General features: G+C 37.0%; 2 protein-coding genes across 2 annotated transcripts in view; one reads left to right on the top strand and one right to left on the bottom strand.

Moving 5' to 3' along the window:
* LOC131682937 (uncharacterized) overlaps positions 1–26,669 on the top strand; it is a 501,049-nt gene that overhangs the window by 207,100 nt on the left and 267,280 nt on the right. The window lies entirely within an intron of this gene.
* Positions 24,156–26,216, bottom strand: LOC131680115 (uncharacterized). Its single transcript, XM_058960835.1, has one exon. It carries the CDS (start codon positions 26,214–26,216, stop codon positions 24,156–24,158), a length of 2,061 nt encoding a protein of 686 aa, XP_058816818.1.

Here is a 26,669-nt window from a genome sequence, read left to right as displayed (position 1 = left end):
TGGACTGGGCCTGCTATATTTCTTCTTAGTGAAGAAAAATTTAAGTGAAAACTATTTTTTCTGCGCTACGGATAAAATTGTTTGAAACAATCATTGCGAGTTGAGAACACAAAACCTATAACTAAATTATGGATGGATGGAACTGAAACTTGCGTATCGACTTCATCTCATCAGAATCCGACACTAACTTGGTGGGCGGACTAAGCTTGCGCCGAATTGATGCTAGCTCCTGAAAATGGAATCACTCTTTGTGTTTTTGAGTCCTTTTAATATCTGGGAATTATTTGTTTTATATCCAGTTCCCTTATTTTTTTTTGTAAGCTTCAAAGGCACCTTGAACGCAATGTGAATTTATTATTTAATTACCGCAGAAGAGATTGATCAAATACAGTAATTTCAGAATAGCTTGTTGTAAAGGTTTTCTACTACTATATTTCGATACTCTGAATATGTGGGATATTTATGTCTTTGACAAAGTTGTTTGAAATAGCACTTTCGAAAACTTTGCTGGAGACATTAAGTCTCGACCCAAATTTGGTTGAAGAGTAATTCTTGTCTATAATTACTTCTAGGTGGATTAACCGTCAAAATTATTCTATAAGCAGATGAACAGTTTTACGTTTTGAAATTCTTCAATGTTACTTAACATCGAAATTTGGCAGTTTCGAATGAATGTGATCGTGACCGTTAAAAATTTATCGAACATTAATTTTACTTTTCTTTATTAGTCAACCTCACAACTTGCAGTACTAGTACGTAGCACACAAAATTTTAGTACGCCATTCATTGCATCCTGCTAAGAGGCTATTCATATAGTTGATAATACAACAAAAATCCAATGCTCATAAAACCGATCCTGACCTGCTAGAGACAAAATTACATCAGCTTTCAACTAGTTTCTGAAATGTTATTCTTGTTGTTAACCATATTGAATTGTTGTCTAAACTCTACACAATCTAAAAAAATACATTTTCAGCAAATGTTGAAATGTATGTAAGTTTTCGGTAAACAAGCTTATGTTTTATATGCAATCAACCTATTCAAATTTAGATTCCCATTCGAAAAATTGTCTCTTATCCATATTTTGAAGCATCTTTCCAAAAATGAGCTCATAATAATTCAGACAGTTATTTTATTTTACATTGAAGTAAGTTGACAACTATGGGATTTTGGCTAAGAGATAAGTTACAAGATCCCCTTCCCATAATTTTCCAAAAGTTCTCATGACGCTTTAAACACAGTTCTCAATGTAGTGATCAGAGAATATTTTTCCAAAAATATTTTGTGGAATATTAAATTAAATTCGTCAGCATCAATCTTTTTTTCAATCCAATTAATTTTGGTTTGGGGGGGTTTTAACCCCCAAACCCCCCCCCCCCCCCTGGCTACGCCACTGATGGGTCTTTCCGCGCAAAGTGGCCCAAAAACTAAAATCTGGGATTCACGGATTAGAACTAATTTTGAAGTAATTGTTCATCTACAGCCAATATATAATATCCTAAATTATTGTGCCATTTTTCATCACCCATCGCACAGTGGAAGAAATCCAACCAAAGAGGCAATTAATTGGAAGCCGCTGAAAAAGTATCACAATATACACACCAAAAGTTGCGGAATTTTTAGGTAATAAAATGCAATTAAATTTGTTCACCACACGTATCTGTGACTTGAGATATGAGGCTTTGAAAATCCGGAAATTACCGGTATTCATCAAATCTGAGGCCTAATACAGAAGCCGCTTAAAAAATTCAAAGAATTATACCCTCAAAGTTGCGGAAAACTCTAGCTATCAAGATGCAATCAAATTTTTTTACCGAACGCAGCTGTGATGTGACCGGTGATATGGGGCTTTGAAGATCCAGAACATTACCGGTTTTCATCAAATCTGAGGTCTGATTAAGAAACCGCAGTAAAAGTACAAAAAATTATAACCTTAAAGCTGCGGCAAACTCTAAAGATCAAGATGCAATCAAAACTTTTAAACTTTTTCAGCGGCTTCTGAATTAGGCCTCAGAGTTGATGAATACGAATAATGTTCCGAATCTCCAAAGCCCCATATCTCCGGTCACAAGTGCGTGCGGTGAATAAACTTGATTGCATCTTAATCGCTGGAGTTTTCCGCAACTTTGATGGTATAATTCTTTGTACTTTTTCAGCGGCTTCTGAATTAGGCCTCAGATTTTATGAATACCGGTAATGTTCCGGATTTTCAAAGCTCCATATCTCCGCTCGCAAGTGCGTGCGGTGAACAAATTTGATTGCATTTTATTTCCTAAAAAATTCCGCAACTTTTAGTGTACATGTTGTCATACTTTTTCAGCGGCTTCCAATTAATTGCCTTTTTTGTCGGATTTCTTCCACTGTGCATCGGTTCGTGGGAACACCAGAATCAATCAGAGAGATGATTTTTGAAGGATTTGTTCAATGAATCAGTAAAAAATGCTAGTTTTTAAGGCAGTGTTGCTAAATATTCAACTTTTTTGTTTTATCGGTTACTTCAGGCCTTTTTTACACATAAATACTTACTTATACTTACTCGGTCGGTTTCTGGCGTTCTCTTGGGATAATGATGACATTCCTTTTCAGGATTATGTTTGGATATTTTCTTAGAAGTTTCTTAGCATTTCGATGGAATCTAATTAAAATTTCGATTGAGTCCTTATCCGTATTTCTATGGTTTTTTCTCTGAATTTTGATGCAGGATTCTATAGAAAAGCTTCTCAAAGGTCTGGTGGAATCCTGCTCAAAATAGCAATCTGCTGAAGATTACGATTTTTTCAAGATGCTGATAGAATCATGTTCCTATTTTCATTGAAATCCGGTGTGAAATTTTGATAAATATCCTGCTCTGAGTACCAGTGGCCTTTGAAACAATATTGCTCTTCTCCTATTATCCCCTTCAACAATTGAGTCCTGTCCAGAATTCCAATGGCATCTCTAACCCATTCATGCCAATGTTGTTGATAAATAACCACGTTTTTAATGACTATAACTTTTTGTTTACACAACGTATGTTTACAACGACAAGTAAGCTAATAGCTGGGACTAATATTTTTCATTCGAGCACTAACTGTTATAAATATTATGAGTAGAACAGAAGATTACAATTAATCTTATTGGGTTCTGCTGAAACAGTGCTGCCAGGGATAGTTTCTGTTAATGGTTAAAGTCAAATTTTGGAATATTTTCGTAGCCCAATACATGTAAATATTATTGGAAACTGTTAGAACTATCTAATTTAGACTACCTTCAACCACCTTTTTCATGAAATTAGACTTGATTGGAAGGTAAATATCGAGCAGCTTCTAGCACTGCGAAAGAAGCACCTATCTTTAGTAATTCAGATTTTTCGTGTTTCATGATGCCAACAGTTCTAATAAAAAATAGTTTTAGAAACTCTATATGCGGTAGAAAAAAGTTGGCCAAGAAATGATTGACAAGATTCTGATAAGAGACCCGGCAGTGTCTGGAGACGATTTCAATTCTTGGGTAGCTCAAGGAAAAATTGGATGTTAGGCTATGTAAAAAGGGCGCCAGCAGTACCTCTTGCTGAATCCGCCGAAAACCCATCATCTACGTAATCTTCTGTAGTTCTTCGCTGTTGACAAACATGAGTGGGAGAGTTTCCGAAGACTACATGGTTAGTGATCACCTGACAATCCGGTACGATATTGGTCAACTAAACAATGCTACAAGGACAAGGATCTCTTTGTGGAGACAACGTGCACTCTTCTAATTATAATGAGGGTTACAAGAAACGTTAGCTGGGATATGTGACACCACCACGGACACTAAACTGGTGCCGAGAAACAGACGACCCGCAGCTTACTTACTTTATTTTTTTCTAGTATACGAGTAATCGAATCATTTACCCCGGAAAACCGAAACCCCGGTTAATCGAATTTGACCTGTATTGCAGTAGACACACATTGTTAAAATCTCAGAATTCTTGCACAAATATCTATAAACAACTAATACATGCCGTTAACTCGTTACTAAAATACATAATACATGAAAACCAAATAAAAATACAAATCACACCTTGAAATTCTGAGAAATCGAATAGGGCCAAAATGGGTACATTTACATTTTCCATAATAGGACAATTGACCCTGATCATTTTATTTCCAATTTCTTTGCAAATAAAGCTTAAATTCATAAAATAACACACACACACAAAATTTGATTCGATTATCCGGGTGATTCGATTATCCGGGGTGAGATTTTTTTGAAATCCCCGGATAATCGAGTCCGACCTGTATTGCCTTTCTACCAAATACTAATTCATATGGAGTATATCCATGTTCTGTGTGAGGTGTTGTATTAAAAGTAAACTCGTAAAATTTTGTCCATTCGTCCCAGTCTGTTTTGTAGGTATTACAGAAGGATCTCAGATATTCATTAAGACATCTGTGATTTCTTTCCAATGCTCCTATTGTTTGTGGATGATATGGTGTCGAGAATGTATGCTTTATCTCTAATAATTTACATATCCGATCTAGGACTTCATTCTTATATTCCGTTCCTTGATCGGTCTTCATTTCTAGAAAATTGCCATAAATAAGTATAAAATCATTTACTAGTGCTTTCGCAATTTCAGTTGCTTCTTTTGTTCGTATTGGTGTTAGGACTATGTATTTTGTTAAGTTACATTGAGTAGTCACGATGTATCTATTGCCGTTATTTGATAGTGGAAAGAGACCTACAGTATCTATAGACAGTACTTCGAAGGGTTTGTCAGGAGTTGTCGTCACAACTTCTGGTTCCTTTGTATGTCTGATGATTTTGTTAATCTTGCATTTTTCATATTGCTTTACGAAATTTGCAGTGTCCGTTTTCATATTCTTCCATTTATACTTTTCGCGTAATTTCAAATAAAGTCTATGTTGTCCTACATGTACTCCCGTAGGGGCCACGTGGTTTTGTTGTAATATTTCGCGTATTTCGCCTTTATTTTGTATTATCCTCGAAGGATTGAACGTAATTATTTCAATGCTGGAAATGGTGTTGTTAACGATTTCCTTAAATATACACATTGAAATGAAATTGAATATTTCGTCATGCGTCGATAGTGCGATTTTGTTTCTTTTGTATTTTTTCATTGATTTTTCAATTTCTAGAAGAGCACATTCTAAAGTTTGACTTCCATTTTGCATGCTTAAGTGTATACTGCAGATTTCTTCAATTATTTTATATTTATGATCATATATTCTTAAAGTTAATTGATTCTGGTGTACTACAGAACCTAGGTTTAAGAGTTTATTTGTATCAGGCGGGTTTTCGGTTTGCCAAATAGCAAGTTGATCAGGCTCACCATTTGGTTCTTCAGAACTCCTTGTATTTGACTTGTTATTTTTAGTCATAGCTCTAGTATTCACTACAAGTATATTATATGTTTTTAATTCTTCGGAGTTTTGAGGGATGCGTGAAAGTGCATCTGCTCCTACGTTTGATTTTCCTGGTACATATTCAATGTCAAAATCAAATTCTTCTAAATCGAGACGCATTCTCGTTAACTTGGAAGTAGGATTTTTCATACCGAATAAGTAAACGAGTGGTCTATGATCAGTTCAAACTTTGAACCTTCGACCATACAAATATGCTTTGAAATAGTTTAAAGCCCAATGAATGGCGGTTAATTCTTTTTCTATGGTTGGTTTTGCCTTTTCACCTTTGGTAAAGGTTTTACTAGCGTATGATACTGGTAAATCGTTCCCATCGTAGTTTTGTGATAGGATTGCTCCACAAGCTACATCTGAGGCATCTGTGGTTAATAAAAACGGTTTCGAAAAATCAGGGTATTGAAGAATTTGGGGTGATATAAGGATGTTTCTCAGTTTGTTGAAACTGTTAAGGTGTAACGTTGTCCATTGGAAAATAGTATTTTTCTTCAACAAATCATTCAGGGGTTTTGTGATTTCGGCAAAATTTGGTATAAATTTCCTATAACAGTTGCAAAAGGTTACGAATCGACGTACTTCGTCTGCGTTCGTTGGAATTGGGTAATTTAATATGACCGAATATTTAGAGTCGTCTGGAAGAATACCTTGGTCGGTTATTTTATGACCCAAATAGATAACTTCTGAGCGAAAAAACTTACATTTCAATGGATTTAACTTGAGGTTGTAATGTCGTACTCTTTCGAATACCTTTGATAAATTTGTGAAATGGTGGTTAATCGAACAACCTATAACAATAATGTCATCAACGTAGATGAAGGCGCATTCCGGTGTCAATCCGGCCATTGCGATATTCATCATTCGTTGGAAACTATTCGTGCTTATATTTAGTCCGAATGGTAAGCATCTGAATTGAAAATGACCTAATGGTGATGAAAAAGCTGTATATTGACGTGATTCTTTATTTAGTGGGATTGGGTGGAATCCGGCCATTAAGTCTAGGGTGCTGAAATATTTGGCTCTACCAAGTTGATCGAGGATTGTATCAATACGTGGTAATGGGATTTTGTCAGCAGTTATCTTTTTATTTAATTGGCGTTAATCAACTACTAGTCTCCATTTTCTAGAGTTGTCTGATTTCTTCGGGACTAAAAGAATCGGAGAGTTATACGGAGAAACGGATGGTTCGATTATATCATCATTTATTAATTTTTGGATTTGTGTTTTGGTTTCGGCATCTTGTGCGTGAATATTTTTGTAGTTTGGTATAAAAACTGGAATTTTATCATTTAAGGTTATTGATTGGGAATAAAAATTGTTTGTTGACAGTTTGTCGTCAGGTAAACTATAAATATCTTCAAATTCATGTATCAAATTTTTGAATGATGATTGTGCATTAAGTGGGATTTTATTAGAGTCAATCATTGAAATTAGATTATTGTATCTGTTTTCGTTTATGTTGTTAACCGAAGTGTTTAATTTTGTATATTTGTTCAAAGGATCGATAGTTGGTATAAAATTTTGGATTAAGACTTGTTTTTCAGTGGTGTTTATAAATATTATCATTGTATTTTCGGGTGATATAATTGTGTTACCACAAAAAACTCCTGGTACTATTTCTTTTGAAAGTACTAACGAATCTTCTTGAATATTGAGGTTTGGAATTATTCTTATTATTTCGCATTTGGGTGGTACCAATATATTATTAATACATTTGTCTTCAATAGGTACGGATATAAATTGATTATTATTAATTTAGTAGCCAGCTCTCGTAATCTATATTACATTTAAACTTCACAAAAAAATCTCTTCCGAGTATACCGTCGGTTGGGATTGGGAAATTGTCTTTTACTAGTTGAAACGAATGTTTAATTGTTAATCCATTTGAAAAAGTTAGCTTAGTGTTAGTTTCTTCAAAGGTTTCCGTGAGTCCTTCGGTTACTCCTGCAATTTCGAATATTTTTTGTGTATCGATATTTTGTCTTATTGTCAGTTTTTCCATCTTGGATACCGAAATATCTTCTCATGTATCGATAATAAAAGTACATTTGCAATTAGCCATTTGTACGTATAACGTAACAAAATTTGCTGCTTGTAAATTGAATGTTAACATCTTTTTCATTGGCCTCTTTATTGACCCATTTGTCCGAAAAAAGTTTAAACATTCAAAAAATTTATTTACAAGTGCATTTAATTTGCATTTAATTATTCAAATAATTAAATATGCTTTAGTACATTTTACAATGACTTTTACATTATTGTTCTGCTTGTAGTTAACCCATACGAACGAGTTGTTTGTATAAAAAGCTATAAACAATTTTCTACCACTGTATTTGATTAGCATTTAATTATTCACGTAATTAAATGTGCGTTTACAAGGTTTTACAATGACTTTTACATCGTTGTTCTGCTAACTTTATGTTAAAATAGCAGAACAAGTGATTTCTTGTAAAAAAACTATTTTTTACAAGTACATTTAATTAGCATTTAATTATCCAAATGAATCAATGTGCTTTAGTAGGTTTTATAATAACTTTTACATCGTTGCTCTGCTAACTTTATGTTAAGCCAGCAGAACATGTAATAAAACAAAATCAAAAAAAGCATTAAATTTTTCAATTGTTCATTTAATTTGCATTGAATTAGCACTCAATTATAGAATATTCATAATCACGTTCTACTGATTTTGCTCTTCCAACTTTATGGACATCTCATCTTATCTCGGAAAAGTTGGATATCGCATAAGCTTCTTCTCGCGTGAGTGAGTGAGAATTACAATGCCTGATCCACACTATCATGCAGGCTGTGATACCCACCAAAGAAGGTTCTATCGCAGGGAATGGAAATTTAAAAGAAAGGAGTAATTGGGACTTAGCTGTACAAATGCTCCATGTAGTATCAGTAATCAACAAACACGTTTTTGCTGAGCCATCGGTCATACAGACCGTTAACAAAGGAAAGGGTGTTTTCAAATTTACATCAGCTACTAGAACTTTCGCAAGTACGGGTAAAAATTATTCCGAATCTTACTACCCAGTCTGGAAAAAGTGTTCCGCCGGCCCCGGAACAAACAAGTTCGAAGAAACAAAAACAAATGTTTTGTATTAACCACAGAACAACTCAAATTTAATTGAAATAAAACAAAGATTCTGTTGGTTTTTAACAAAGGGATCAGTCAGATCTAACATTTTGACTATTGTGAACTATTTTGATTCAACAATGTTTCTATTTAAAATGTAAACAAAAGTATTTGTTAAACTGAACCGAATACATGCTTTCGAAAAACGCCCATTTCAGTTTGAAACAGTCATTCGCCACGTTTTAGATTCAACTAAACGTTTTGTTGATTCAACAAGGCCTGATTCTTCTGTGTGTAAGTAGCGGGCAGAGGCGTTGTTTATGTTTAAAGGTTCGCCCAGAGTGAAGCCATTCTATCCCTGTCAAAAAACTGCGGACGAACATGGTCAGGCGATTTAAAAAGTTTGACGTTTGACTCAACTCGCCTGTGCTAATTGCCTCTCGGAACAATTGCAATTTGCGATTGCGATTTAAAGGCAATTTCAATACTTAGACAAATTTTCTGACGCCTGAAATGGACTTGGTTGTTTTTCGCGTTTTTCAAACATGGCGGTTCATGTTTGGTTTAAGCTTAAAATTGTTTTTTGAACAATTGGTGTGTTTTCACTTGTAGTTTGTTTGTCTAGTGCACTTCATTTAGTCAACGAATAAGGGAAATTGTGGAATCGTGTGCATGTATAGTAGAACAAGATCTCTGACCTAAAGTCTTAATGAACGTCAGATTGTGATAAGTTTTGAAGTGCAATATCAATTTCACCATTGATTCTTCCTATAATTTGGTGATGATTACCTAGTATACTGGTAAGAATATGTGAGTAGATAATGAATTCGAAAATAAGCTTTTTTTTTTTAATTTTCATATTAGGCAATTAAGGACGATTAAATGGTGCGTCCCGTGGTCGATTTGGGGGCGATTTAAGGGCGGGTTGGGCGGCAAAAAAAATGACGGCGGCAAATCGCCCAAATGTTGCATTTGAAATAGCCCCCTAATTGCCAGCAATTTGCTGGCAAATTGAAGGGCAATTAGCGCATCCGAGTTGGCAAATAGCCCCCCGTTAGCCAGAAACTTGCCCTTTTTGACTGGTATCTATCGAACTGTCAGATGGCTACATACTTAAAAATATTTACATCTCGCAAGATTCACATAAAACGAGCGTCACAATTCACTTGAATTTACATTCAAGAACATGTAAATATGCGCTTTGTTCACAATTCTCCATCTCCATTCAACCGAGTTCTACATCAAAAGAGACAAAATATTTTATTTCACATGTCAAAACATGTAAAAAAAGCGTCGCAATGTTGTTTACGTCAAAAGTAATTTTTATTTTTTCTAAGTGTGTACCTATCGTGCAAAGTAAACAAACATTCTTCTTTCGGAGTGTAAACATTTGAACGTATATTAGTTAAAACACTAGCGCCGCCAGACTTACTTATTCCAACTATTCGTCCAAACCATTCCGGAACCGGTTCGAAATCCTGAATGGATCCTGACTCAAAGAAAACAACCGATTCCGATTCAATCGGTTGACACTGAATTCACTCAGAATTCCGAACCGGTTTCGAAATGGTTTGACTGGGTAGGGGTATAACCGCTGACAATTCAGTCGAAGTCAGCCACTAAAAAACATAACGACAGTAGCGCACCTAGTAAAGATATCCTAACTACCTTAAAAAACGTTAGAGATTTTTACACAAGTTGAATGCAAAAGATGGACGTCTGTTCTCTGTGGTATTAGTATAGATAAAAATAATATCATGGCGAAATATTTCAATCGACTAACCAAGACATTGTATTCAGTTTATTATACTGTCCTGTTGCAATGTTCATGGAAGAGTATTACAAATAATATGCTGTAAGCTACGAAACAGTAAGTTTTCTATTCACTTCGTATGAATTTATTGTGTAACTTGGTTGAAGTCACTCAAAATTATAGCAAAAAAATGGGTAGGTAATGTCAGAGACATAACCGAAGTGAAGTAGAATACACTTAGGCTGGTAATTCGAATGTTGAAATTTTTACCATCTTCCGCATGGGTGCATTAAAATTAGCTATCAGGTATGTCTGGTATTTATAAATACATATATATAATAGGCTGTTGCGGCAGAGTGCAATCTATTCACATACCCTCGCCACTGTATTATTACCAGCAACTAAAGTGCCAAATAAATTCACGACAGTCTAGTTCAGTCACCGCCGGCGGTGGTCGATCGATCGTACTTTGTATTTTTATACCTTATCACAGTCCGTCTTTTGTTTCGCTGTTTGAGCCTTGTTCGCTTCGCCCGTTCATTGGAAGGCAGGAAACGAGTCCTACCGCTGAGAACGATCATCTGGTGCCGTGACCAGGATACCATCGTGCCACAACAACCTGCCAGCCGATAGTTTGATATTTCGATAGTGGGAATTCATGTAAGGAAAATCGGCTACGGACTTGCTCTACGTCACTTCAGCTATGCCGGTGTGAGCGGGTATGCAGCTGTATAGCAAAATCAACCCCCTGCGGTGCTATATCAGTGTGGGCGTACTTGCAGCCGCTTAGTAGAATGCATTTTCCACCGAAATCTACTCCCAATTGCGCGGATCGCAACGTTTCCGAATGCGTTCATCAATCAGCAAGTGCTCCGTAGCAGTAAGTCCCGAAACGCCAGCATGTCGCCATTACAAAATACCACCGACAATCCAAACAGCGATGGAGAAATCTAGTATGGATTGCAAGTCATTCTTGAAGTTATATCGCCAGAGTTCAGAATAATCAACATCCAAAATATATTTAAAAACGCTTTTAATCCACCTAACAGTGTGATGAGACATTTCTTATAACTCTTATCACTCTCTTCGGATATTATATCGTTTGAGAACATTTAGAACTTGATGCCTCGCGCTGTTTTTGATAACAAATACTACATGGGAAAGTGGCAGGACTCAGAGAATCGCTCAAAACAGCATAGGACAACATCAGTGCTAAATCAAATCAAATCAATGGGAAGCGAAAAAATGGCCCCTAAAATAGACATAGCTACGAATTATTGTTAATGCTCTGTTAATAAAATATCTAAATTGTGGTGGGAAAACAGAATTTTCCTGAAGGGGTTATATATTGTACTGAGCCAAAAAAATCGCAATTTTTTTAATCGATTTGAAGTTTATACTTTACTCAAATTACCAACGCGACTGAGAACTAAGAAATCAACGCATTTTCTTGAAAAGGGCGATACTAGCAGTGACACCATTCAAAGAAAATCAACAGTGAATATTTCCAGACTTTTATTTCCTATTTAAGAACTATTGTGTTTTTTATATCCTAGATTGCATGATTCAGTGATCGAAACCCAAAACTTCATAAAGTATAAGAAATTATTAAATTAAAATTTGTTTTTGCTATTGAAATTTACAAAATGATAGTATCGCCCCTTTGGCGATTGTTTACTTTTTCGGTCCCACCTATCAGCATTGAAGTATTGTTCTTACGTTTTTTTACAATAACTACCGTTCTGCACCACCGATTTCGTCCGGGTTTTTTCAATAGCGATCATTGTTACTATTTACAGTTGGTATTAGCTTGATAATCCTAAAAAAATACGAAAATGACAGTTTCGCTTCTAAACTGCTAGCAAAAAAAGTATCGCCCTGTTTGTTTACATGGAGCGTGGAGGGCGAAACTTTAAATAAACAAACAAAAATACAGTTTCGCCCGTTGTATTTTTTGCTGTAGTTTAAGAAAGCAATATCGTAGAATCAAAATTTTTAGGTTAATTGGTTGCGTTTCAAAGCCCTCATTCGCATGTATGAAAAAGCCATATGTTTACATTTGTAAGTATCGCTATTTTCACAAAAAAGGGGTGAAATGAAATCGCAACTCCGGATATCACGCTATCTCTGAAGTGCATGCGTGCATAGTTCCAAATTTTACTTCGACATCGACTTTTTCTAAAGGTGACTTCCCAGTAGTATCTTTGATTTGAATTATTATCGCTAATCCTAATGCCAAATAACAAATAAAAACCTCTCGAAAACGAACCGTTTGGGAAAGTCATCATCATTACTGGAATTTTCATTTTCACGAAACTTTTCGATAACCTTCCGTCACTTGCGTTAATGCACTGTGTGCACAGTGCTCTGAAAATCTAGTGAAATCGTCTTAGGGCACCAGCGGGTCTAATTCAGAGCTATCTGCGCGGCGAGTTAAATCTGTAAAGAATACTAAAAATTAATTTCTATTCCATAATTTTCAGTTCAGCAATTCGAGAGATCGTGCTCACCGCAAGCCATGAAAAATAGACTACGTTGTGAAGCGATGGTCACTATTTATTAAAAAATCACGGTTAAATAAAAAAAAAATTATACTATTAAAAAATTTCAAATAGTTTATAATTTTCACGAACTTATTAAGAAAAATTGTTTAATAATCTTTCGTAATATTGTGTAAGAAAAAAGCAGAAAATTTCAGTATTTTCTCTATCTGCAACATATTAACCCTTAAGTATACCAATTAATTGGTATACGAATTGGAATAGGTTCGCCAAATTTTGGAAGAAGTCTATAAAAAAACCCCTTGAAAATTACCTAAAAATTGTTGTAGTTCGATACAATAAAAATCCCCAAAAATGAAATGTACCTATTAATGTGAAACACAGTGAATAATACATACAATAAAGACCCATTTTTATCAGTCTCATGGTGTATTTTGGGCTGACAAAATGGGGACATTGACTAAATCGGGCAATTTTTTTTCTTTATAATAAACTGAAGCTGTTAAAATATTCTTCCCGTCCCTTGATGTAGTCTGATAACTATTTCTGATTATGATATACCGTCAAAATTATTTTATCAAATGATGCGCTGTTTAACGTTTGTAAAACTCATCAAAGATACTAAACCTCCGAAGTTGGCGGTTTCAAAATGATGCTATCTTGACCTTAAATTACTGATTTTAAACATTTGACCTATACATATAATTGGTCATACAACAAAAATCAAATGCTCATCAAAATCGATCAGAACCTGCTAGAATCGAATGGAAATCGTTATTTTTCATAAATTTCTCTCCACATTCGGAAAGTGTTATCCTCGTTATTAATCATATTACGTTTTCGTCTCAACTCGACGCATTCCCAAAAAAACCTGTCTTAATCCACCTAGTGGTGCAATTGTGCTTGTCTCATTTGTCCAGACTACGATTCCATGGCTGGTTATGTTCAATACAATGGTGGAAATGAATAATACATGTTCAGTACGATTTGCACATACATACAATGGATCGACAGCAACGATCTTGAGATACTATGTGATACTGAAACATCGCTTGAACCCAGCGGCGGATCATGGAGAAAGGTCCGGAGGTCCAGATCCCGCCGAAAATTTTCAACTTGTTAAGAAATTTTAAACTAGTTTTAATTTTAAAGTAGCAACCCCTCACTGCATACTCCCTCCGGGCCAATATGATTGACGATTTTTAGAGTGATTGCATAACCTTTCTATATGAGAAAGACAAAAATGTACCAAAGTCCAAAAAAAGTCAATTTTTGTCAAACATCTCAATGTTTCATGCATTTTAAGGTCATTTGGCATCAAAAATACAAATCTGATTTTGAAATTTTTTCATTTCAGTTTATATGGGAATTTGCTGCGTGATTGCACTCTTCAACTCGTATCCCCGGAACCGAAAGTCCAATCTATAAAAAATTCAATAGCAGCCGATGGGAAGGTTGTACCTTTCATTTGAGACTAACTTTGTGCAAATCGGTCCAGCCATCTCTGAGAAACAGAGGTCACATTTTTTCCACATACACACATACATACACACACAGACAATTTCCGATCTCGACGAACTCAGTCGATTGGCATATGACACTCGGCCCTCCGGGTCGGGATTAGATTGACGAATTTTAGAGTGAATGAGAAAGGCAAGAACATTTTTAGCAAATGTTGAAAGTTATGCATTTTTTTTTGGTGAGCAGTTCTATGTTTCATAGACATTAAATCAATTTTAACTTCTCTTCCAATTAAATAAAGACCCTTATTACAGTACATCTCTACAAAAACGAGATCAATTTGAAAATAAATCTGAGGACTATGATTGATTACAGAACTCTGTAATTTTCTATTGGAATGTTTTCAGGCAGGAATTTGATATTGATGCTATTAGACAACTTTGAAATCAAGACCAATAGATCAGTTACATATCAGGACCCCATTCCGACAATTTATCAAAAGTCGTCATGATGTTTACAACAACAGGTTATCAATCTACGGATCAGATAATTGTTATTGTAATATTGAATTAAATCAGTCTGCATCAATAATTTTTCAACTTCAATCCAATATTTTTTTTGGGTGTGGTGGGGGGGGGGGGGGCTGTGACGGGCGTTGTATGGTGTTAAACCCCAAAACCTTCTCTGGGCTACGCCGTTGCTTGGAGTTATTTATTTCGCTTTTCATTTTCCGATATGTTTCAGATCGATCCGATGGTCATTAGTTAGAAAAATTGCAGTCAGAAGGTTCGCACAAATGAACATTTTTGCACTGATAAGTTATCAAGTTCCTTCCAGACAACTTGGAAGTGTTCGGTGATTATTTCTAGCGGTTGTAGATAGAAAAATGAAATACAAAATTCGCTTTGTCGAAATAATGTTTGGCTTAGTTCAATGGATTATTTCTATATTGAACAATAAATAGGCGACAAAGAGTAATCCACAAACAACAAGCCATAACTTTTAAAGTATTCAAAATAGATATTTGAAGTCTTTAGTAAAGTTATTCGCAAAAGTAAGAGCTACAAATTTGTAGAAGGCATCATTTCGATATAATCACTTCCAAGAAAATTTGTGAAAATATCTCACTCATAGGGGGATTAATCAGCAAAAGCACAATACCAAAAGAAAGGGCATATTGCCTCCATTATATTCTCCGAAGATACTATTGACCTAAAATAAGCCGTTTTGGCGTTAATAATAGATTACATGTTTTTGGTCATATTTCTGGCAATGGGAAATGATAAAAATCTTTCGTCAGCATTTAATGTTAAATATCTCTTTTGATAATAGTCCGATTTCAACAATCTGTAGCTTGTTCGAAAGGTATTGGTTAAACATATAAATTGTTAATGTATATTGTCAATTTCGGCAGATAATTTATAAAACTGCAAAAACGCCATTTTTACGCATTCAAACATTCATATCTTGGAAACTAAACATCAGAATCAAAAACAAATTAATAGCGTTCATACTGTTTTTTAGTTAAAATTGGTTTGGATAAGATCGGTTCAGCCATTGCTGAGAAACACAATGAGAAATTGTCCGTTACATACACACACACAGACATTGTCCCAAATCGTCGAGCTGAGTCGAATGGTATATAAAACTCGGCCCTCCGGGCCTCGGAGCAAATCTTGAAAGTTTGAGCGAATTCTATACATTTCTTTTATAAGAAATGTAAAACATTCGTTTTGGTGGGGGAGTATGTTGCGGCAGAGCGCAATCTGTTCACATACCCTCGCCACTGTATTATTACCAGCAACAAAAGTGCCAAATAAATTCACGACAGTCTAGTTCAGTCACCGCCGGCGGTGGTCGATTGATCGTACTTTGTATTTTTATACCTTATCACAGTCCGTCTTTTGTTTCGCTGTTTGTGCCTTGTTCGCTTCGTCCGTTCATTGGAAGGCAGGAAACGAGTCCTACCGCTGAGAACGATCATAGGCCATTTTAAAGCATGGCATACACAAATAAATAAATTATAATAGTGTGATTTGCGCCATGTTTCTATTATCACCCTACCCATTTGAAGCCGTTGGTTAGAGCAGTGTCTGCCATCTTTGTTCAACGCATTGAGTCAAATGGTAGCGCAACAATAGGGGCACTCGATTCGAGTTTTCATTGTGCTCAAACACGAGAATTTTACTGTTTTCAACGCATTTGTGTTATTATATTGGTTCTTAACAACGAAGCAAAGCGGTTGATGTCAATTTTTACGCATTCCATTGATTGTAAGGCAAGAAATTACCGAACTAGTGAGGCACCTTGCTTAGTATGGTGAAAATAGGCTCATCACCCTATGTTCAAACTTTAACCAACCAGGTTTCTACGCAATAACCCTGCAATTGTCACGTATGATAATAACCGACAACGAATGCAGTACCAGAACATTACATTTAACGGGGCATTTCACTTGTTAAGCAGTGAAATTCGCAACAAAATAAGTAAAATGTATATCTCGTTATGTACATATTATACAATTAATCTGGTTCTACAGATCGTTATAAAACTGTGTTTATGCTGCTATAAACATATACGATGATATGTAAAACGTTTACCCAGTTTGCCCCGAGCATCAAACCATCAGCAGAAACTTAAACTTCAATAAACCAACATAATCTCCTTCACACAACCATTGCTTTGTGAAAGTGAATATGGTAACTTGTGTGTACATAGTGCAGGAAGCAATCGCTTAAATTTGTGAGAAATACTTTGCTTTTCGTTGAAAACTTTGTGGGCGTTAATCGCTAATCGGAATATCATTCAGATAAGTATAGTGTGTAGTCATACAGACTATTATTGTTCTGTGATTTTCGGATTTCATTTCGCTGCATCGGCTGGCTTTGTAAGTTTCCCAGCAGCGAGGTGACGCAGTGTTATATTTTTTTGTTTTTGTCCCGCTTCTCCAGCTGTTGTTTAATTTGCCTATAATGAGTGGCCTGTGTGCAAAGTGTACGGGCACGGTGAGTCTCGCCGAAGGTCTTGTACTATGCCTTTTTTGCGGCGATAAATACCATCAAAAATGTTCCGTGTTAACAAAGGCCATGGTAAATTGGGTGGCTGATAATGCAAGTCTTTGCTACAAATGTGCAAAATGTTTATCAACCCAGTCTTCTGGTGTGCAGGATGTCAGTTCGATAATCATTGAGTTGGATAAGAAGATGGAACAATTCGCTTCCATTTCTGAATCTCTCACTAATGCCCAAAAAAACATCGATGCACAGATAAATTGGCTAGTAAATTGGCTGGCTTGGAAAACAGTGTTGCCAAAAAGTTGGAAGATTTTAAAAGTTGTTTTAATGAAAATGTTAAGCGTGAAATTGAATTAGTTGGAATGAACAGAAAAAGGAATTTTAGTAATAGGAAGGTTCATTCTGAATCTGATGCGAATCCCAGTAGAAAACGAATAGTAGAATTCTCGACAAACATAGGATTACGGCCTAAAAGCCAACTGTCAAAATTCTCTTTAAAAGGAAATTCCGGACAAACCGTTACTGGCCGAATACAGTACATAGCAGTTAACGATAAAGACAACTTTTCTCTTTAATCTACTGCCAACATCTGTGATTTGCGAGTTACGGTTTGTCCGAAATTTCAATTCAAAGTGAATTTTGACAGTTGGCTTTTAAGCCGTAATCCTATGTCTGTCGAGAATTACTTACGCGAATGTTTCGTCGGGAGCTACAGGGACGAATAAAATTAGAACTAGAAGTCAGACGAAACGTAAGGCTCCCCCGGTCATTGTGATTAAACCAGTGGAGCCGTTGCAATCGAGTGACGACACGAGGAATGAATTAAAAAATAAATTAGATCCAAAGGTGCACAAAATTAGCAACTTTAAAAACGGTAAAGATGGCTCGATTATTGTGGAGTGTGCAACTCGGGATAATATTGAATCGGTGAAAGAAAACATTGTAAGCAATCTGGGTGAAAAGTATAATGCTGTTATACCGATACCCAGTAAACCGAAGATAAAAATAATGGGCATGAGTGATCGATACTCTGAAGAAGTCTTCATTGACTTATTGAAGAGTCAGAATGAGGGTATTCCGTTTGAATATGTTAAAGTTGTTGCCAATTTCCAAAATCCACGCTTCAAATATAACAAATACAATGTTATAATTGAAGTCGATAAGGACACTTATAGCAGCCTGATGTCAGCCCGTGCGGTAAACATTGGTTGGGATAGGTGTTCTGTTTTTGAGGCCTTTAACGTGCTGCGCTGCTTCAACTGTGGAGAATATGGTCATAAGAGCACGAGATGCGTGAATAAAGAAACATGCTCCAGATGTAATGGAGCACATAGAACATCTAAATGCTCGTCAACGGATTTTAAATGTGTTAATTGTATTAAAAAGAATAATGAACGTAAAATGAATTTGGACGTAAATCATGCGGCATTTAGTAAGCAGTGTTCAGTATATCGGAGACTGCTAGAATTGAAAAAAGCAACGTTTTGTCAAGTGAATAGCAACTAACTAACGAGAGGTTGTCTGAAACATTGTATTTAAATATAACTGGGTTATCTACAAACTTTGTCGCAATGCGACATCTTGTAGAAAACAAACGTCCATTGTTGGTTTTAATATCAGAAACACATATTGTTGATGCTGATGCATTTGATCAGTATAGCATTCCGGGTCATAAAGTTGCTTTTTGTCTATCTCATTCCAGACATACCGTTGGAGTTGCTATTTACGCCAAAGAATCTATTAAATTCAACGTTCAGTTAAACGAAGCAGTTGATAATAATTGGTTCATGGGTATATCAGTTGAAAGAGGCATGCAGATGGGAAATTTTGCAGTAGTATACCATTCTTCTAGTTCAAGCGATCGACGGTTTTTAGAAATTTTAGAAAACTGGTGGAAGAATTTCGTTGAATATTGATTGGCTCAATGATCAAAATTCGAATCAGTTGAAGCAGTTGGCAGAGTTTTTCAATTTCAAGCAGACAGTTAGTGAGTTTACAAGAATTTCCAGGCACAGTAGAACATTGATAGATCACGTGTATTCCAATTTTGATGGGGTTCATTCGTATGTAGAGGCCGATTGTAAAATTTCAGACCATGAGACAATTTCAATTTTACTGGAGAATGAACCTAACCGTGAAGAGGATAAAGTTAAAATCAAGTGCTGGAAAAGACATTCGAAACAAGCTATGTCTCAACTGGTTTCGAGAAGCATGGATTTTACGGAATTGAATGGAAATTTGGATAACAAGGCAGCTGTTCTAACTAACGTGTTAAAAGAGTGTACAAATAGTTTAGTTTCTCAAAACTTTGTTAAATCAAATAACTCGAACAGCTGGTACTCTTTAGATCTTTTGCGCCTTAAACATAAAAGGGATAAAAAGTATAACAAATTTTGCAGAACTAATAGTGAACGTCTTTGGAATGGATACACACACGCGCGAAATATTTATTCACGGGCCTTGAAGAAGACCAAATGGGAATATATTCAAAGGAAGATCGATCAACATCAAAACAACAGCAAAGAGTTATGGAAAATCCTAAAGAATTTAATTAAACCTAAACGTAGTTCCTCGCAGTCCATAACTTTTAACGGGATAGAAGAACAATCTGAACAAATAATAGCTGAAAAATTGAACAGTTATTTCGTTAACAGTGTCCAACTTATCAATCAAAGTATTGAACTGGTCAGTGTACCTGTGGAAATAACACAGCCGATTAATATTAACTGTAGATTTTCACCAAATCACTTTTGAACAATTGAAAAACAATTGATTTTGTATCTAGTCCTCTCGACAATCCTCTTGGAGTGCCGCAAGGTAGTGTCTTAAGTCCTATTTTATTTATTATGTATAGAAATGACATTAGGCGAGTTTTACGATTTTGTGACTTAAGGGACCACTTCAACGGAGAAAACATGCTAACAGTGAATGTATTCTAGGAACACTGTTGGTTATACTGTGATAATTTTGACAAAATAGGTTCACCCAAAAAATGAGCGTTACATTTGAAAAAGTCTTGTGTATATGAACGTATTCTGGTTGCAGTTGAAAACTGGAAAATCCAACCAGCGACAATCGTATTTTCTCTGGTTCTAAACAATGAAATCACGTCGGAAGTAGTGCGCTGTATTCGTACAATGATGCACTGCTTCCGACATCAAGGATTAGCACTAAACAAGAGAAAAAAACGATTGTCGCTGGTTGGATTTTCCAGATTTCAACTGTAACGATAATACGTTATGAAATATCTAACGATATATAATTTGGATACGCAACTTAGGTTCTTGAAGTCCGGTCTACATCCGCTATACATCGTTTGTCTGTAGCGGAATAAGTGCTATCAAAGCCTTAGAACAGAATTGTGTCCTGTTTCGTGTATATAAAATGTCACAAAATATTCGAGGGTAGTGAATGAAGGTCTAGGACTTGATCCTGATCATTTTTGACAGCGTTCGGGATGTCATGGGACCGGTTCCGGTGGACCTTAGAAGGGAAGTACATGCGAAAGTTACAATCCCTCTGAGAAAAAGTCCTATCTAAATCTACCTGACATGTGGCACAAAAATTTACCCAATCGTCATCTGAATAATTCAAAATCAAAAATGAACTCATCTGGGCACATGTCGATACTTTTCTTTAGGTTCACATGATTCAGGAATCCGAAATTTTTGATGAATATTCGTGTCAAGCGGTAAAGCAAATTACATCAACTAAACTTCACAGTACCATCATGTCGACATTCTACGTTGTTTGCTGAAATAAGCATTGTTAGTGTTATGTGTCAATAGGTTGTTGAGGAAGATATTTACAAAAAAATGGTTCTAAGAACCGGAAATCAACGGAAACGGCCATAAAATTGTCGACTTATATGCTGTTTCCCATTTACAATGTTTTCACTATAAGGTTCCGCAGAATAAGCTTTAAAATATTTACAAAAGCGATCAGGAATACATGCAGTTCTCTCATTTATTCCACACGGAAAACTGAGATGTTTGATATTGGATATATACTCTCTATTCTGCATCAGAAACGCTTCCCGAATAATTACGAAATGAATTCCTAATCACGCGCATGATTCAAATCGATTGAAAATTAAGAAAACTATACCCAACCAAATACCTAGATTCACGAGTAAAGGTACCTCGCCAAAGTTATTTTCGTCGAGTGGAGTACCGTGTTCGGCCGAAAGGTTTTTCTGAGGTCATAGTATGTACGATTTTTTGCCAACATGCGTCGATGAATAGTTCTACCAGTGTCAACATTAATAAACCCTTTACGTTTTTTTTTAAATAACGAACATGCATGAAACTATTTTCATTTTGTTCGCAAACTAAACATTTGTTGAATTTTCAGTGCACCTATTGTTACTAATAATGTTCATGTTCAGTAGAATGTGAAAAATCTGCTATTGTATTACCTCATAATTGTTCACGGTCACTGCTCAACTTTTCATTTTAGTAGAATAGAAAAAAAAACAACTATGGCATTTTTTCATACTTTGCCGCATTGATTCCCCAAAATTGATATAGCAAACGATCTAAAATGAATGGTCAATTATGCTGACTTATTTTAATGATTTTATTCAATAGAAATGAGGCAACTGCTTACTTATATAGTTTTTTCCGACATAAAATTTACGCTTGATGACTTATGTCACATACACACTTGGCTACGATGTAATATATGTGTTTCGAAAATTTCAATAATCACTTTTGGCCACCTTCAAACCAATTTCACATAGTGCACATAAATTTTTCATCTGCCATAGTGTTGCCGATGTGCATGTAAACAAACATGTACGAACAAAAAATTTTCGGACAGAAAACTCCGGTTCTGGGACTATTTTTCGCGGAACTGTGAAATAGAAAAGCTTCCTTTACTTATCGCAGAGGGGTCAAGGTAAGTTGAATTTATTCTATTATGTTTTTACGGAGATATAGTGTCCAGTGAGTTGCAGTGTCAGAGAGAGACATAGTGGATCGATCTGCACTGAGATTGAAATTTTTCGGACAGGAAATCTACGTAACGAATGAGTATGTAGATTTGATGAGCGTTTCTAAATGTTCTAATCACTTTGTTTTAGGTATCAAGGCAAATTGCCCAAAATAGACCTGGCCACAACAGAGGAAATCATGGAATAGTACAGGTGCACATTACCACAGTTTACATTGAAGTGGTCCGTTAAATTTGTTTGCTGACGATACTGCTCTGTTCATTGCAGCTAAGGATATAGATGAAGCCGTGGCGCATTAGAACGAAGATTTGCATTCCCTTGCTCGTTGGTTAAAATTTAAACAATTAAAGTTAAATGTTGCTAAAACTAAATATAAGATTATCTCTTCGGCTAATACTAGGCCTGACGTTAACGTTGAAATAAATGGTGAGACTATTGATCGCGTTAGTGAATTAAAATATCTTGGAATAATCATTGATGATAAGTTAACCTTTAAGTCTCACATCGACAATGTCATCAAAAAGATTGCTAAAAAGTATGGTATATTGTGTCGTCTGAAAAATGATTTAACAATTAGTAGTAAAATTTTATTATATAAATCTGAATCGTCAGGGAATGATCACGGATGTAAATTGGGTTGGGACGGTGTATTTACGACGGTTTAGAAAAAAAATATCTCACTTTGGTAAAAGCGCGATCACTTATAGAAAAAACTTTATTATGCCGAATCAAATATATTCCACGATGAGATGTGTGTGACCGGTCTGATCGATAGGTAGAATAGAAGAGACAGATGAATCCCCTATCAAAGGTGATTGGCGCTATAGAGCGTGGGAAAAAATCTACTTTGTAGTATTGCCACCAATGAATTTGATTGGGGTGCGTTCGCAATCAATTTTTAGACGGATTCTAATTTAAATTAATTAAATCTAACATGACCGGCCACCTGAAATTATCAATTTCAACTTAATTCTAAAAAGATTTCATTCAATACATTTCATTGATTTTAAAACTAATTTGATGAACAAATGATGTCAGCTTGGTTGAGGGTTGCGCTGACTTCTTCATCCTCGTCGAACGTATCAGGTAACGGACACAGCTTGGAGGCGGGTCGCTTGAATGTTCCGGACGGTGTTCGCAGAACCACCACTCGTGAAACGTCGTCTTTTCCAGGAAAAATTTCTTCAACTCGAGCCAATGACCACCGCGTTGGAGGTAAAAGCTCGTCTTGCAGGATCACCACCTGGCCAACCTTAAGGTTAACCTTTTCTGGGTTTACTGTAGCTTGTCGTTGGAGTTCTTTCAGGTACTCGTTTCTCCATCGGTACCAAAAGTGCTGAACTTTCTGCTGGACGAACTGGAATCGATTCAATCGATTTATCGGTACCTCCCTCCAATCTGGATCAGGGATGGCTTGGAGAGAAGCACCAATAAGAAAATGCCCCGGCGTTAGGGCGTGCAGATCGTTGGGATCCTCCGATAGAGAAACAAGCGGGCGGGAATTCATACAGCTCTCTATCTGCGCTAGAATCGTCAGCACGTCTTCGTAGGACAATACGGTGTTGCCTAATTGACGAACGAGGTGACGCTTGGCCACCTTCACGGCTGCCTCCCAGAGGCCACCGAAATTTGGGGCACGTGGGGGTATCATGTGCCATGTGATTCCCTCCGTTGCGAGACTGGTAGCGATACGGTCTATTTCGGTGTGGTTGGTAAGCATTTTATAAAGGGCATGAAGCTCGTTTTTCGCGCCTATAAAATTTGTGGCATTATCCGAAAAAAGATGTTCGGGTCGACCTCGTCTAGCAACGAAGCGTCTTAAAGCAGACATAAAGGCAGACGTGGACAAATCTCCAACAAGTTCAATGTGTACAGCCTTCGTGCTGAAACACACGAACAGAGCTATATAGGCCTTCGCTGGAGCGGTTTTACGATTAGTGGATTTAATATACACTGGACCACAATAATCAATACCAGTGCGAGAGAATGGGCGGCTAGGGGTAACTCGCGCATGCGGAAGCTGTCCCATAGGTTGCTTTATTGGTCGTACGTACCATTCTAAGATAGGACGAAAAACGGGCTACTAAGGGGTTGGGTGGCGTTGGGGTTTGAATAGTAAGGACAGAGTGTTTGCGTTCCAGTTCTTCATCCGAGTGTGTGGTCGATGTTATCCAGTTCTGTTTCGGCCAGTCATTTAATTCCCCCTGCATCCAATGTGGTCCATGTCTCCATACACTGCTATTCACTAACTGCTCCACTGTCATACCGCGGGAAACTAGATCAGCCGGGTTGATTGCACCAGGAACGTGACACCATTTTCCACCACGGGTTGTTTCTTGGATGTCTGCTACTCTGTTCGCAATAAAGGTCTTCCAGGTGTGAGGGGGCGAACTGAGCCAGTGTAGAACCACAGTAGAATCCGACCAAAACCATACTGACGAAAACTTCATATCTAAAGCTGAATAAACTTTCTCATAAAGATGTGCAGCAAGTTGTGCCGCACATAATTCCAGCCGTGGGATGCTGCGTCGTTTTAGTGGGACTACCCTCGATTTTGATGCGATGAGCTCAACCTTCACTCCTCCTAATGCATTGACCGATCGAGCATAAACACATGTTCCATACGCAGCCTCCGATGCGTCTGCAAAGCAATGTAATTGTATATCACCTTCACCAAATGCGTAGCGGCTGATACGATACGATGACAAATCAGGCAGTTCCGAAGCGAAACCTTTCCACCTCGTCTGTACCTCGCCCGGTACATCTTCATCCCAATCTAGCGATAACGTCCACAGCAATTGAAGAAGCATTTTAGCTCGAATTATAATCGGGGCAATCAATCCGAGCGGATCATATAATCGAGCAATAGCCGAAAGAATGCTTCGTTTGGTAATCGGTTCAGTAACTGCGTTAGTGTTTATATCAAAGCGGAATAGATCGGACGACGGCTCCCAACTTATGCCTAAAGTCTTTATTGTTTCCTCTGGATCGAAAGTTCTGCTAGATTGTGTGGCCAAATCTTCAGGTGGAATACCGTCTAGAGCAGCTGGGAAGTTTGAACACCATTTTCTCAACCGAAATCCGCCTAGATTGAGTAAGCAACTCATCTCTTTTCGCAACTGGATCGCCCTTTCAATGCTGGATTCGCCCCTGATGAAGTCATCCATATAAAAATCCTTTTTTACTGCTGAGGCAGCTAGTGGGAAAGTGCCACCTTCATCATCGGCGAGCTGCTTAAGCGTTCTAGTGGCTAAAAACGACGACGGTGCCAACCCATAAGTTACAGTGGTTAGCTCGTATTTGGCAATAGGCTCATCCTGGCTAAATCTCCATAAAACTCTCTGCAAGGGGCGGTCATCAGGATGAATGGAAACCTGACGATACATCTTTTCGATGTCCGCTAGTAACGCCACTTTGTACTTGCGGAATCTTATAACCAAACTGAGAAGATCGTCTTGGATTACGGGTCCGATTAAAAGTGCATCATTCAAAGAGTAACCTGTACTAGTTTTAGCAGACCCATCGAACACACTTCGTACCTTGGTTGTTGTGCTCGAGTCTTTAAGGACAGCATGGTGTGGGAGGTAAAAAACATTGGGTGGATCGACTGCATCCCCTGCCAGCGCACGCATGTGCCTCAATTTCAAGAATTCTGCGAGGAAATCATGATGATTCTTCTTCAATACTTCATCTTTGTCCAGTTTTCGTTCTAGGCTTTGTAGACGTCGGACTGCATGCAAATGGGAATTGCCCACCATAGCAGAAAATTGTTCCTTCTTGGGGTATTTAACCATGTATCGTCCACAAGATTCTCTAGATACTGTCTTAGTGTAAAAATCTTCGCAATATTGTTCAGATGGGGTAATATTAGACCAGTCCAATTCATCTACTTTCCAAAACCGCTCCAAATTGCGGTCAATAGACTCTAGGGTGGAAACACAACAGGTTACGTTTTGGGTTTCAAAGTCCGTTTTACCCGAAACAACCCAACCAAAAACACTCTCGGCGAGTATCGGGAACGATGTACCTAAATTTATCCGGCCACCTTTAAGCATCGTGAAGAAATATTCCGCTCCAATGATGAGATCCACTTTCCTCGAAACATTGAACTCTGGGTCGGCAAGAGGTAACTCATTAGGGATGTTCAATTTAACAGAGGGTAACGATACCGCTGGGAGATGCGATGTGAGATGACGAAGTACCAAGCAATCAATCTGACATGAGAACCTTCCTATTCTCGATTTGATTTCGGTTTGTACCGAACCAGAAACACGAAGATTTGATTCTCCAACCCCGGAGATAGATTGATCGATACGATGTCTAGGTAGGCGAAGCTGCTGACAAAGTCGCTCACTTATCAGATTGCACTGCGAGCCCGAATCTAACAACGCTCGTGCCAAATGTTAATCACAATCACGGCAGTCGATAAAAGTACGTTCGTGGGTTTGGAATATGCTGCTGCGTTCGAAGATACTGGCGTAGAAGCGAAAATCTACCTTTCTCCATCA

The sequence above is a fragment of the Topomyia yanbarensis genome, chromosome 2 (assembly GCF_030247195.1).
Source record: "Topomyia yanbarensis strain Yona2022 chromosome 2, ASM3024719v1, whole genome shotgun sequence".
NCBI classification, from domain to species: Eukaryota; Metazoa; Arthropoda; class Insecta; order Diptera; family Culicidae; genus Topomyia; species Topomyia yanbarensis.
This window is presented reverse-complemented; position numbering and strand designations above follow the sequence as displayed.